The sequence below is a fragment of the Panulirus ornatus genome, chromosome 48, assembly GCF_036320965.1.
Source record: "Panulirus ornatus isolate Po-2019 chromosome 48, ASM3632096v1, whole genome shotgun sequence".
NCBI classification, from domain to species: domain Eukaryota; kingdom Metazoa; phylum Arthropoda; class Malacostraca; order Decapoda; family Palinuridae; genus Panulirus; species Panulirus ornatus.
In genome coordinates this window covers 24,114,682-24,130,491 of record NC_092271.1, presented here as the reverse complement: position 1 = coordinate 24,130,491, position 15,810 = coordinate 24,114,682, and the positions used below count along the sequence as shown (strand labels likewise).

Genomic DNA, 15,810 nt, shown 5'->3' with positions numbered 1-15,810 from the left:
AAACTAACAAACTCTCATCCACTCGAACACTGTAATTGGACTTCTTATCAATGCCTATTCATTCATATGTCTGAGAATTCGCCAGGAACTTTAACTTGTTTTTTGCACTAGATATATCAAAATTAGAAGTCAAGCTTTATCACCCTCTAATTCATTCGGACAGATATCGGTCTCCTATGTATATTTAAAAAATGAATGACAAATATCGTTTTCTTTGACATAAAGTATGTGAAGTATGGAAAAAAAGAGAAAAATTTTACCATGGTAGGGTGAAGCTCTTCTGCTGATATTTTGTGCTTGCCGTATTCGAGTCTTCTTTTTGTCTCTGACTTGTGTTCTCTGATATTATAATACTAATTTTTTGTTTAACAAGTACAAAAATCATATATTGAAAATTACTAAAATTCATCATAAATAAAACTTCACTATTACACAGTTTCATCTTAATTGCTTCTGACCCTATATGTGAAAAACATATAAGCAAAACAGAAAATCGGACATTAGTCGATACTTGGTGGGGCCGCCGCGCGCAGAGGAGTGTCGGCGTCGTCCGTAATTTATGAGCTTCGCCTCTTCTTTTTAGGCAAAATGAGTAGGCGAGAAGGTAGTGTGACGCTGCTTCTTCCTCTGGTATCAAAGTTACTGTCAAATTAATATAAATCCGGACGATGCAGAGGGTAAATTCTAGAGTAGCCGAATGTTCACTTGGTCCTTAGCGTCCGTTAATAAACCTCGACTTGTTTCTCAGTCGGGGCTTATCAGGCACTTGCAAGGGCTTTTCCAGCCTTTGTTTGCCACGACGACTCTACTGGTCAATCAACAGTACTGTGATAAAATTGGCTAGGGTATCACGGATGTGTTATGATGGGTGGTGGTGTATGGCGTAAGAGTGTTCTAATTATAGAGAGTATGGGTGGAGCATACAGCAGCACGTGGAGTTGACAGAAATGTATACTACCTAGTTGGATTTTTTGAAAAGTGTTGTATTTACATATATAGGGAACAGCTGATTGTTGCATGCCCTTTGATAAATCAATCATTAAATGTATTTTTCAATTCACACATGAACATGTGTTTAGTTGCTTTAGGGATTTGATCTTATTGAATATTTACTTACATCTTATTCTTTAATCAAGGTACCCAGGTGTGGAGTATTATTCATTACTTTTATCATATCAGCTGATGTGTGCAGTACCACAAACCACAGGTACAAGGTGTTACTATTGTCTTTTTTCTTTCACAGTCGAAACATACTTACCTATAGTGGTGCCTTACACGAGAACTTATGTTAGGAAGCATAAAAATATTAATACAGACAGAATCTGAAATGACAAGAGTCTAAAATGCTATACATCCCTCTGCTGATTTACAAAATTAAAACTATTTAACATACAGTTTTCCATATTATTCCATAATTTATACCTCGGTGTATGGTATTTCATTATAATACTGTTTTAGGTTGTAAGAACGATCAGAAGAGCCTATGTAATGCAACATGTCTTGACCAGATTTATTTTTAAATTTTCCTTTAAATGCATCATTATTTTATAGATATCCTATGTAAAATACATTTATTTTATGGTAATGTAGTTGGCACATTTATGTGACAAGATTTTTCCAAATGTTCAGTGTGAGCTTAAACCTATGAAACAGATTTACTTTGATTTTTTTATGAATGACACATAGTATGTATTAATTGTATTAATCTTTTGTATTCTTAATTGTACTAAGCCTTATCATATTCATATACATATGCATAGATAAACAGAAATGAAAAGTAAATGTTCTTAAACTTTTATACACCGGAAGCAAATACGACAATTATTGTCCTGTATTCCTTTGTCATTACGTAGGTAAAATAGATATTTAAAAAACACTTTTACTGGCTGTTCTTAGTACTGTTCAATAGTTACAACAAAATATAGTGTACTATTTCAATGGGAAAGGCAGTAAACACTGACTAATAAGTTGTCAGAATCAAACCAGATATTTAATTATGAAGAGTAGGAACAGATACAAAACTTTTTTTCATACTTTTGAATATAAGTAACCTTACCCAATGGTAGCATATTAAGTGGAAATTTATAAAATTGTACCGTAACCATGAGTACTACCTAAAACTAAGAATTGAAAGTCTTCACACCTTTTATTAATAAAACTGACAGTAATAGTTAACACTGTACTTTACTTTCCATATGCCACCTTATTTACAATTTTATGAACATCCTGCTGGAAAAAGTTGTTAGAAGTATCAAAATATAGAAATTTGCTGGGATGGAGAAAGAAGGGAATTCTTGCTTGTCACTTCGTTTTGTTCATTAAAGCTCAGGATGAGAACTCATTTTTTCCTCCCCAGTATCTCATTACCTACCATATTTTCAGTTCTCTTTCTTATTGATAATTTATGAGAGTTCTGTGATTGTGATATTTGTTTCACGATGATAAAGTGCATGTCCTCAGGCATTACCTGCATTCTTCAGCAATTTAAATCACTTATGGGTATATGGTTCACCACTGTCCATACTTTTCATTCCTTATTTTCATATAATCCAACTATGGGTTACATTGATGTAGGAAAGCATTGGAGGTCAGATGGTGTTGATGCAGATCCCTAAATAGGAGTTATGTAAGGTTAAACGCAACATATTTAGTGTTTTGCTGTTGCTGCGATTAGAGAATACAGTAACAAATGTGGAGTGTAATTAGGAGCATTCCACTTGTATTCGTATATCACGGTAATATGGGGCTAATTAACCATATAGATACTTAGCGTATATGGTTAGATTGCAGTTTCATCGCCCTTAAGTCATGTTTAGACGAGTTGCCAGCTGTAGAAAATTGTTTCTTTGGTATTTTTCCTCTGCCTCTGATCTTTGAAACAAGCATCAAGATTCACTGTCATTCTTTGGTGGCTTCCACTTCATAACTGAAAATTATAGACATTTGGAAATAAAGCCAAATTCCAGCTTGAGAAAGAGGCACAAAAATCACTTCTTGATTTTACTGAGACATTAAGCAAAGTAGAGTATAGAACTTTGCTTAGTAGAAGCAGTAAAACAGGATATATCCTAACAGTAAGATTAGGAATAACTATGAATTAAGGAGCTCTGACGAAACAAGATTAAAAGTAATACCAAGTGAAACTTTGTCAGACAAGGATGATTTCCAAATTGCCGCAGGGAAGAATATTCACTCCCATAACTTCTATTGTTTGAAATGCTGCTTTCCAAGGCACTGTGGTTGTTGCCCTATTACTTCTAAACCTTCTGATGTCATCCAAATCTTCTATTGGTCTGTCAACACATTCGCTACAGAACGAATGAAGAAAGTAAGTCAGAATCTGATACAAGATAGAAACATTACAGAACATAACATAAAGAGATGCTTCAGAGATTCAGGAGTTATGATGCTGGGAGACATTGAAAAACACTTGACTTATATAGTCTGTAAAGATGTTGTGTTGGGAACTGAGAACTTTCAAAATGAATGACTTCAAGACCTATAATGACTTTTCAAAGAACTTTTGACTGGAAATTGCTGTGATACAGTATCAGTGCAGAAAAACTGTTCAGCTAGGAATTCCCAAAGGCTCGCTCTTAACCATTACCACATTGGTGTGATAAACTGCAAGCTCTAAAACTGCGCTCATTAGAACAGAAATTACGGAATAATATACATGAAGATACTGGAAGGCATGATGTTATCAGCTTAAAATATAAGTGCGTTGTTGGAATGATGGACTGGGTAGGATATGTTCAAAATTAAATTCACTGCAGAACTGAGATGTAGTTTGGAATCATTAGGGAAAATAGGATAAATGTCAAAGGCCCAAGTCTATTGAACCCACTGCCAAGAGATGAAAGAATTCTATAGGAAGATCCCTTGTCTTTATTGGAAAACATCTATCTTCATGCAAGGTTTCAGGTTGCACAGGATACTGATGGTATAGTATATATGTATGGGTGTACAGTAGATACTGTTTCTAAGGATCGTATAGTTTTATTGAATTAATTCTTGAAGCCTCCGTGACCTCAGGAGGGAGTTTCTTTGTTTAGTTATGTGGAATGAGAAATAACTTTCTCTAACCTTTGTATTGTATCTTTTCTGTTCACAATTTATTGATGAAAACACATTCCTTATCATTTTAATAACATTATGGGAAACGCAGAGTAGCGTGTGAAGTGCATACTGATGAGTTTGAAATAGCATGAGTCAGTCTCATGTGGCATTAGGCTGGACCATGAAAGGATAGTTTAAACTAACCACAAAGAAAGAAGTAGTATCAGTCGGTTATTGTTAATTTTAATATAGAGCTGAGACGTATGCCTGCTTCTGCCCTGTTCTCACGGGTTTCTTTATCTCACCTTCGCCAGTGTTTATCTCCAGAGACATCATTGGAGGAGCGGTCATCTGCCATCAAGCGTCCGGCAGCTGAGGGGGAAGGGGGGGAGGAGGAGCCTAAGAAAAAACTAAGTTTTGGGATCAACAAACCCCAAGAGAAAAGCTCGTTAGCAGTGTCTGTCTCAGCCAAGAAACCCCCTAGTGGCATCTCGATCAAGCTTGGCCAGACACAGGTATGTAGGTACTGTAATTAGTTTTATATATGATGTATTTCATCATGATAAATTTGTTTACCACATAGTGTTGAGTCATATGTATAGATGATTGACATAACTTTGGATTGAAAGTAACACTTAAAAGCTGTAGATTTAGACAGCCCATGGCATGCTTACAGTATTTCTGTAAATGAATCTATTGTCATGGGCTTTGACCTATCAAAAGCTTTCGATAAGGAGTGACATATGTCTTTGCTTTCTCAACTTCCTTAGGTTTTTCTCTTATTTTTATCTAATTTGTAGTTTCCTGTAATCACTGGTGGAGCAGGCTCTCCCTTTTATTGAGTCAACAGTGGTATTCTTAAGTGTCCTCTCCTGTTGCCAACCCTCTTTCTTCTCTTTATAAATAATGTATCTTGTCACTAATCCTTTTCACTCTTTATGTTGATTCCACTCTGCATATTTCATCTTATTTTGCATCGCCTTCTCACCCTACTGCTTCCTCTTTCTTTCACACTGAACATATTTCATTATGTAAATCAGACCTGTGCACCTTCTCAGAATGAGGAAGCAGTAATTTGTTGATATTCAGTTGTTCAAAAGCACAATTTCTCTCTCTCTCCTTATTTTCAATAGCATAACATGTTCATTTGGGGAATGTCTGGTTAGGATTCTTTCCTATCCCATGGAATTGGTGAGGAAGCTGTCTTTGCTCAACCTTTTTGGCTGCTCCTTTAACCACCAAAGCCTTTGCTTGACAAAGGGGGTTCACTCACAGCAATTAATGACCACCAAGAGGCTGATGTCACCTCACCAAGTGAACAATCCAGAACATATCAAATCCTTTGGAGCATGTCTTGTACACATGTTTCATTAGCTGGTTCAAGATCAATATCCCTTTCTTTTGTTTCATAATTATGTTATTGTCCTGGTACTTATTTTTATATTTTTATTTGTAAATATTTCAGGACCTCTTTCTAAGACTCCTGATGCTATTCAGGACTTCTTTCTAAAGGCTTCTGCAGCCCAAGCTGTGCTACTTCCATTTGCTGAAAAATATGCACTCCTTTGGAGTGAGAAGTTCTGTGATGAGATTGTACTTCAAATGATACAGTAACACCTGAAGGAACTTTTCTCCTGTTGTGTAACCTCAAGCAAGCAGTGTCCAGTAACACCTATGTTCATGCATACATTTATTTTATTTTATTTTGCTTTGTCGCTGTCTCCATCGTTTGCGAGGTAGCGCAAGGAAACAGACGAAAGAAAATGGCCCAACCCACCCCCATACACATGTATATACATACACGTACACACACGCAAATATACATACCTATACATCTCAATGTACACCCATATATACACACACAGACACATACATATATACCCATGCACACAATTCACACTGTCTGCCTTTATTCATTCCCATCGCCATACATACATACATATATATTTTTTTTTACATATTCTCCATTTCCTGCATTAGTGAGGTAACGTCAAGAACAGAGGACTGAGCCTTAGCGGGAAAATCTTCACTTGGCTCCCCTCTGTTCCTTCTTTTGAAAAAGTAAAAATTGGAGGCAAGGATTTTCAGCATGCCACTCCATATATATATATATATATATATATATATATATATATATATATATATATATATATATATATATATATATATTATTATTATTATTATTATTATTATACATAATAATAACGCTACCTCACTATCGCAGGAAATGGCGAATAGTGTGAAAAAAAAAACATAATCTGTTTCCCACGCCAACGAGGTAGCGCCAGGAAACAGACGAAGAATGGCCCATCCACTCATATACTTATATATGTACATAAATGCCCACATACACACATATACCTACACATATGCAGACATTACATACATACACATGTACATATTCATACTTTCTTGCCTTCATCTATTCCTGTTGCTACCCTGCTCCACAGGAAAACTGCATCACTATCCCCTGGATGTGGATAGGGAGCTGTGGTTTCGGGGTATTACACATGACAGCAAGAGATTGAGTGTGAACCAATCTCGGTTTTCCTGGTGCTACCTCGCTGAAGCTAGGGGCAGCAATGCTGTTCTCTTTGTGGTGGGGTAGCTACAGGAATGGCTGAAGGCAAGCAAGTATGAATATGTACATGTGTATATATGTATATATCTGTGTATGAGTATGTATATGTTGATATGTATATGGGAGTTTAAATTTCTGAAAGGGTAAACAGATTGGGATGCATTAGAAAGGGTAGTGAGTGGTGGGGTGAAGAAGTAAGGTTGTTAGTGAAAGAGAAAAGAGGCGTTTGAACCATACCTACAGGGAAGTAGTGCAAATGACTGGGAGATGTATAAAAAGAAAGGCAGGGGGTCAAGAGAAAGGTGCAAGGGTTGAAAAGGAGGGCAAATTAGAGTTGAGGTGAGAGAGTATCATTAAACTTTAGGGAGAATAAAAAGATGTTTTGGAAGGAGGTAAATAACGTGCTTAAGACGAGAACAAATGGGAACATCAGTGAAGTGGTCAAGTGGGGAGGTAATAACAAGTAGTGATGAAGTGAGGACATGGAGTGAGTATTTTTAAAGGGTTATTGAATGTGTTTGGTTGGGGTGGTCTGCAAAGTGAGAGGGTCAGGGAGATTGGAATGGTTAAGAGAGAAGAGGTAGTGAAAGCTTTGATGAAGATGAAATCCAGCAGGGCGGCGGGTTTGGATGGTATTGCAGTAGAATTTATCAAAAAAAGGGGTGGCTGTGTTATTGATTGGTTGGTAAGGATATTCAGTGTATGTATGGCCCATGGTGAAGTGCCTGAGGATTGGCAGAATGCATTCATAGTGCCACTGTACAAAGGAAAAGGGGATAAGGGTGAGTGTTCAAACTACACAGGCATAAGTTTGTTGAGTATTCCAGGGAAAATTTATGGGAGGGTATTGATTGAGAGGGTGAAGGCATGTACAGAGCACCTGATTGTGGAAGAGCAATGTGGTTTCAGAAGTGGCAGAGGATTTGTGGATCAGATGTTTACTTTGAAGAATGTGTGAGAAATACGTAGAAAAACAGATGAATTTGTATGTAGCATTTATGGATCTGGAGAAGGCATAAGTTTTAATGGAGATGCTTTGTGGAAGGTCTTAACAGTATATGGTGTGGGAGTAAGTTGCTAGAAGCAGTGAAAAGTTTTTACCAAGGATGTAAGGCATGTGTACGAGTTGGAAGAAAGGAGAGTGATTGGTTCCCAGTGAATGTTGGTCTGTGGCAGGGATGTGTGATGTCCCCATGGTTGTTTTATTTGTATATGGAATGGGTGGTCAGGGAGGTAAATGCAAGAGTTTTCGAGAGAGGGGCAAGTATGTGGTTGGTTGGGGATGAGAGGGCCTGGTAAGTGAGTCAGTTCGCTGATGATACAGCTCTAGTGGCTGTGACAGAGTTTGGGAAAGTGTGTGAAAGGAGAAAGTTAAGAGTGGATGTGAATAAGAGCAAGGTTATAAGGTTCAGTAGGGTTGAGGTACAAGTAAATTGGGGTGTAAGTTTGAATGGAGAAAAATTGGAGGAAGTGAAGTGTCTTAGATGTCTGGGAGAGGACTTAGGAGCGAATAGAACCATGGAAGCGGAGGTGAGTCACAGGGATGGGGAGGGGGTGAAGGTTCTGACAGTGATGAAGAATGTGTGGAAGGAGAGAACGATATCTTGGAGAGGATAAATGGGTATGTTTAAGGGAATAGTTGTTCCAACAATGTTTTATTGTTGCGAGGCATGGGGTATAGATAGGGTTGTACAGAGGAAGGTGGATGTGTTGGAAATGAAATGTTTGAGGACAGTATGTGGTGTTAGGCGGTTTGATCGAGTAAGTAATGAAAAGGTAAGAGAGATGCATGGAAATAAAAAGTGTGGTAGAGAGAGCAGAAGAGGTTGTGTCGAAATGGTATGGACATATGGAGGGAATGAGTAAGGAAAGATTGACAAGAGGATATGTGTGTCAGAGGTGGAGGGAACAATAAGCGGAAGACCAAATTGGAGGTGGAAGGATGGAGTGAAAAATATTTTGAGCAATCGGGGCCTGAACACATAGTAGGATGCGAGGCATGCAAGGAATAGGGTGAATTGGAACGCTCTGATATACCTGGGTCGACATGCCATCAATGGACTGAACCAGGGCATGTGAATCGTATGGGGTACACCATGGTAAGGTCTGTGGGAGCTGTGGTTTCAGTACATTACACATGACAGCTAGAAACTGAGTGTGAACGAATGTGGCCTCTTTGTCTGAGTTCATGGCACTACCCCGCTGAAGGGGGGGGTTGCTGCTTCCCGTGTGGCAGGGCAGTGACAGGAATGGATGAAGGCAAGCAAGTATGAATATGTACATGTGTATATATGTATATATCTGTATGTATGTGTATATGTGCTTGTATGGGCATTTATGTATACATATGTGTGTATAAGTGGGTGGGCCATTCTTCGGCTGTTTCCTGGTGCTACCTCACTGACGCAGGAAATAGCGAGTAAGTATAATAATGGTAATAAGAATGATAATAGTAATAATAATAATGATAATAATCATTTTTATTAAATGCATGGGTTACTGAATTGAAACAGCTTTGCTTAAGGACATCGAAGCTAACAAAAGACTTAGTTATACATTCCATGTGGATATAATGCTGTCTCTTAACAAATTTGGCCTAATTGAATTGTCTTAACTTATTTTGAATGTTCCTTTATGGCATTTAACTTATTTTGAGTGTTCCTTTATGGCATTTCCAGTGCTGTAAAACATTTATATATACTTCATCAGTGCAATATGCAACAAAAGAACTCAAACTATATTTCGATTTAGTAAGTGATTAACTAGAATTATGAAATAGCACACCTCCCACACTTTTATATTCTTTTCTTTCATAATAAATGGAACTAAAACTTCCAGCAACAGAAGGCTGCTACACAGACAGGAGTCTCAGCTTTGAAGCCAAAGGTCGGATCAGCGGCAACAGTTTTTGGTGATGAAGAGGATGATGATGATGAAGAGGAGATGCCTCCAGAAGCCAAAATGAGAATGAAGAACATAGGGAGGTGAGTATTTATGTCTTGCCACAACAAAAGTGTATGCTGAAAGTTATGTCATCGTGTGTGTACATATTTCTGTCTGTCTGTGAATTCATTCTTGTTAGCACGGTAACTTAAGAACAGTATATTACAGAAGCTTCAAAACTACATCATAGGTACCCTCATTAGAAGTGATGACCTGATCAGAATCTGAAATATGTAGTTTCATAAATTTTTGCATTAATTAGGAAAAACTATTTATTAACTTATAATTCAAGACCACAAAATAAGATGGAAAGTTAAAATTTTTAACATGTATACACAATAAGCAAAGTAAAATACGAGGTTGTACCATGCTGCTGGACGTATAATATTCTCACCATAAGTTGGGACAGTAATAGGAATTGTTCCACAGATAGAACCTAAAACATGAACATTGTATTTTAAAAGATTAATATCAGATATTTTTCAGTGAGTGTATGCATTCTACATTCTGTCAACAAACACATTCTCTCCGTATCACGCTTACCACTTGAAACACATATATCACACAACTCATTCTTTGTAACTAGATTTTCATGAATTGAGCAGTATATGCTAGCTCTGCCTTTTGGCAAAATGTTGGGAGCATTAGGTAAAAGTAGCAGGTCGGAACATTAGACAGGAGTGTTTGGTAGAAGATGGAAGGAACATTTAGATTTGAGAATTATGAAGAGGTATTAGGTTGAACATTAAATAGAAGTAGTCAGTAGGAACATTATGTAAGAGCCTTTGGAAAAATTGTGTTAGAGTTACCTTTTGCCAGTGGCCTGTTAAGGTTGAGGCACTAAAAGGCTAAGAAATAGCACCTGAGTTCACCAGTTTTGGAGACTTTTGCTTTGGCCACCCCCTTGAGGGAGTTCCTGAAAGGAATGGGCATAAGAGATATAGATAAAAATATGACAGTTTTTGCTAATGTATTTATTTAAATGTAAAGATCAGGCATTTTGCCTTTTGCTCTATATATTAAAAAAAGTAGAAGTTAGAAAGGTTACTGTGGTAAAAAAATTAAAGGAAGATTTTTAAGTTCTGAGTTTGACATTTAGGAACTAGCAGATATTCCATATACACATCTCTTACCTCCATTAAACATGGATGTTAAAAAGAACTGCAGCACAAAGGCCTTGATAATATATATAACACCTTGAACTTTATTAACATTATAATTGAATATGATGCCTGTGAGTTGATATCTAATGTTATTTTTTTTTTTCTTCTTTTTTTCAGGGACACACCCACCTCGGCAGGACCCAACAGTTTTGGAAAAACTCGTATGGGTTTCTGTGACTCCAAGAAGATTTATGAGAAACAACTTAAAGAAGTACAGGATAAAGCTAGTAGAGTAGAAGATGGAGTGTAGACATGAAATTTATTACCAAAGCCACCCATATCTGCGGTGGAATGAGAAGGAATGATGGATCAGAAAACTGAAAGTCACTCAGCATTGAGCATAATTTCCATTATCCTATCAAAATCATAAATGTTTCGCTTCATGATGTGTTATTGCTCATAAGATTCTTATATTTCATCTCACTTAAAATGATAGTCATGTTGGTTAGTAGATATGAGCATTACCCAAATTTTGCCATGACATTTGTCCATCACAGTGAAAAAGATGTTTTAAGTTATTCAGTTTCAATCTTTGCACAATGTTTTCCTACCTCATTCTGCACTAGATCTCAAGGGTGAGTGGGTCAACTTCGTTTCTAATGTGAATGATATTTGCTGACTAGCAGTCATTGACTAGTTGTTAGAAAGGCAGCTTAATGAGAACTTGTGTGTGCCATACATATCCCATATGTATATATCTTTGAACCTGTGCTACAAAATAATCAAGAACCCAAAAACATTGCAGCCAGGTTACAATTTCCATTTCAGTACTGTGTACTTCATATGATGTATTATATAGAATATCCTTACTACAAGTTGTTAACTGAAGTTTTTTCTTTTGGAGCAGTAGTATTGTTTTAATTTTTTCAGTATTGATAACCAAAATGAGGACTGTAATGGCTACTGCAAGCAACATTGCTGAGCACTCTGTGCAACCTTGGGTGATTCCTAACCAAGGGGATTGAAAGTCTGATAGTTGGTGATAAATGAAATGGGTTTGTTTATAGTAAATTCGAATTAGAGCATTTTTGTTTCAGCCTTTATGAATTATCCTATAGTATTATAGTGCTTATGAAATGTTAATGACACTTAAAAAGTTTGCTTAAGAGTCTTCATAGTGGTGCATAGCAATTGCATTTCAAGCTTCAATATTCATTTGTGCAAAAGATTTTTGTTTCCCCTCCAGACCCAGGGCAGTTAATGACACAATTGTAAGAAGAGACACTACCATTTGATTTACCTGTTGAGATATGAACTGATATTGTACATCTGCAATTTTATCATTGCAGGTTCAGATTCTTATTAAGTCCATTCTCATTTCTATGGGTATGCTCTCTCTCTCAAAATAGTTTCTAAACATTGCAGGGTATCAAAGGGCTGGCTTAACCCGTTACTTGGGCTGGACTTGCTACGTTCCTACTCTCAAAATCTGATATAATTCATTTAAGCTTGCTCTTCCCATCTGTAATGATACCTGATAGACTCACCACAGCTTTAAAACTGTAAACCTGTGTTTCAAATTTATTTTAACTTTCTTATTAAATTCCTCAATGTAGAAAGAGTAAGTACATAATATATATCCTTTTTGTTGTAAAGAAAAGGGATGACACTTCATCACAGCTTCATGCTGTATGTGTGTGTTCATCCTAAAGAACACATTCAAGTTGAGGATTATACAGTTCCACTAAGATATCATCTCTGTATTTGATCAATGCCGATGCTTGTACTGAAAATGCCTTAATATGGATGGATAGTTTCTACCATATAGAAAGAATTGACTGCATGTTTGCTGAATGTATAGTTTTTCTTGGGCAGATATTTGCCCAAAATATTCAGTGAGTTATTCACATTTAGATGTTTTACTGTGGTTGTAATAACTACAGTAGATCAGAGGTGCAAATAGCAGAAGCCATAATGTTATTGCTAGAATTTATGCTATTAATAATTGAGTGAATCTGTTCCTTCGTACTTAATGCTGTAACTGTATTACTACCAGAAAAAGTATTTGGTTGTTTTATGGTATACATGTACTATAAATGAAAATTTGAAAATGTTAAAAATGTTACTGTGTTAGTATAAAAATCAAGATTATTTATTTATTTTTACAGCAGTATGCTTGACTAAATTGTATTCACTTGCTGACAGTGTGCCTCACATTGATGTTTATCCTCAAGTCATATCTTGCATGTGATGATTCTTTCATGTTGATAAAATTATTTGTGATGATTATGTGGATTTTGTTTTTACAAAGTCATTAAGATAGTGTGAATTTAATTGTATGTCCAAAGTAGTTTTCAAAATCATTAAATCTTTTGGCTGAACGTTTCTTTTGAGAAAATGTTGCTTCATTAAAAGCAACTGCACCTTTGTATTTTCACCTTCACTTTTGCTTTGTAGAATATCAAATATGACTGAAAATTTTAGTAGACAGTTAATTGACTTGTCATTTATACTCCATTCCCTTTAGCTGTGATACAAAGTATGGACAATGATCATACATAGTAAGCAGCCAAGGAAGGTTCCCCAATCTCTGAAAGATGCTTCATTTTGATTAGCTTGTTGTAGCCATAGTTTTTAAAGGAATAACATCCTGTACAGTGATTTCTAATCTTCTAAGCTATGGGTTGTACATGTCAGATTTCAGAATGAATGGTTTGGTGGCTCCAGAGAATATTTTGAGTTTCCATGAGAGTAAGATATAGGAGATTCCTACAAAAAATAGCTGATGAATCATATGAACATTACTATTACTGCTATAGTTCAAGTTGCACTTAATCATTATGTGAGGTTCAATCTTCATAATAGTAATGGCATAGAAGGTATTAGCTGAACATAATATGGCAGAATCAAAAATAAAGTAGAATGATAATTGAAAGTAGGAGCTCAAAGTTGGCCTTTTGTGACAAAATAATGAATTACTTTAGAAATATGCCCTTGAACACTAGGAATATGTATGATACGCATCTATATGGATAAAGGAGTTATCAGAGATTTTCAGGAAATGTTACCTTATCTCAATTCTATAGTGCACTGGGAGTTCTCCGAATGGGTCAACTGTCAAAGGAATGTATTACATTGTTTTATCTTGTGTCATTGTATAGTGCTGCATCACAAGTATTGACTGCATTGTCAGCTTCATTTTAAGTTTAACTATGATTTTAAGCAGTATTCTATTTATGTATTCATCAAAGGCTGTAACCTTGCCTATCATTACTTAGGAGAATTGATCTGCATACAGATTAGCTTGCCTTCACAAAATATAGGCAGTGTTATAGTTACACTCTTGATGTCTCCATCAGCATTGACATTGGTATTCATGTCAGCATTCACCTCTCTACTCAGGTTAAGGTTTACATCCAAGTTTTATACTTTTATGAGTAGAGGCAAGCTTTGGAATCGGTGATTACCTGTATTTATTATCATTATTATTACTGTTATAGTATTATATATTTTTATTTGCTTTAGGTATGCATTTTTATGGTTTGTAGAATTTAGAGGACAATCCAGATTTACTCTGGATATAGATTATATAGCAGTAGTCATGTTTCTGATAGTTCTGTGACTTTATCATGTGTTCAAAAGTTGTTGTTAAAAGTGAACACATCAGCACAGTCCTTTCTTGATGTATGATAACGCCAGATTTTTCCACAACCTGGTGGCACTCTGATGATAAAGAACAGGATGATTAATTGCATGTGGTTATTTTTTCAGGGTTCACACATCTACTGTTTATTTGTGCATTATGATATCTCGCACATAACTTTGATGTTTGGAATTTTTTGCTGTTGGTTTGTTTTGACAGAAGGAAGGAATTTTTGCTTTGTTAAATTTTTGCCACTTGAAGAGAAGGTTGTCTGTGCTACTTCTTTCATGAATGCCTATTTTTACGAGAAATTTTACCTCGGGCACTTAACATCTTCAAACCAAAGCTTAACAGATTGCTGTTTTATCAGCTTTTCATCAAATTTATCATTTATTTTCACTATCAGTCAGTAAATGAAAAGATATACAAACCAGGGTAGATTAGCAGAGCAACATATGCTGTGTGTATCATTTTTCAATGTTTCTCCTTTTTATTCTTTCCCTTATTTTCATTACAGACTTCCATCAAAGAACCTTCATCATTCCACAATATTTCATATTTTTCTGTACCTGCTTGTATCATAAAAAGTTTTCATTCTTGTCTCATCTTTGATTTTATCATCTCTTATGGAAAGTAAAATTTGTATAGTTGATGATACCAGGTTAGAGTTATGGTTCCACGAGCCGCCTTATCTGTAATAAATTTGTTTGTAAAAAAAAAAGTTGGACACTTATAAGAACACTGCATAGGATCATCATGAGTGGTTTGAAACCTGCAGTATGTTAGCTTTTGCATGATGCAACCAAAGCCGTTTATTGATGCATTGTAAAATTGCACATGTAACACTTTCTGGTGTATCTAGTTTCCTCCTTTTCATCTCTACCTCAGGACTGAGATACTTCTCACCATGGTAGTTACCAACATCCTCAAGTAGAAATATCTTAAATGTTTGATGAAAATTGACAGAACAGAGATGCTTTCACTATATGTGCTAGTTTCCCTCATTCTAGAATAAGTTTTTTGTCATTTTCTGTTTTGAAGATCATTAATACTGGATGCATTAAAAGGAAATTGTTTCTAAAAACTTTGTTGCTGTGATTGACTTGTGGTTTTTAGGTAATCCCGGTTAAGCTGCCAAACTTGGATCAACTACATTTACTGTACATGCCTCGTGTGTAACTATCCTACTAGGTGTAGTACACTGAACCTTTATTTTTATAGCTGTTGAAATTTGAAAATTTAAATGAGGAAAAAAATGATAAACGAGTCTGTAAATACTTGATGTTTTGTTACTTAAATCGTCTAAGGTTAATCTATGCAACATGATCTGTGAGTGATCTGGTACTTAAATTCAGTCTCTGAACTCTGATAATGTGTTTTGCATCCTGATTAAAAGATGAATTTGTTATATTTTAATGACAAAATAGCATGACTTTATGCTAAAGGTATTTGCATTCCAAAAATAAAGAATTGATAGTTCA

At 35.9% G+C, this 15,810-nt stretch overlaps 1 protein-coding gene across 2 annotated transcripts; it reads left to right on the top strand.

The window, feature by feature from the left end:
- Window positions 1–455: 455 nt before the first annotated feature.
- LOC139763846 (PEST proteolytic signal-containing nuclear protein-like) lies at window positions 456–15,810 on the top strand. 2 transcript variants are annotated; one of them, XM_071690190.1, is made up of 4 exons: window positions 456–604; window positions 4,387–4,574; window positions 9,479–9,624; window positions 10,864–15,810. In XM_071690190.1, the coding sequence occupies exons 1-4, from the start codon at window positions 589–591 to the stop codon at window positions 10,994–10,996; spliced, it is 483 nt and encodes a 160-aa protein (XP_071546291.1). In that variant the 5' UTR covers window positions 456–588; the 3' UTR covers window positions 10,997–15,810. The 2 variants fall into 2 exon arrangements, with proteins under 2 accessions (XP_071546291.1, XP_071546290.1); XM_071690189.1 differs by lacking the exon at window positions 456–604 and adding an exon at window positions 654–677 and having other exon boundaries at window positions 4,374–4,574.

Coding starts and splice junctions, on each gene's coding strand:
- LOC139763846 (XM_071690189.1), top strand. Junction 4,575..9,478: donor TCAAGCTTGGCCAGACACAG/GTATGTAGGTAC, acceptor TAAAACTTCCAG/CAACAGAAGGCTGCTACACA. Junction 9,625..10,863: donor AGAATGAAGAACATAGGGAG/GTGAGTATTTAT, acceptor TCTTTTTTTCAG/GGACACACCCACCTCGGCAG.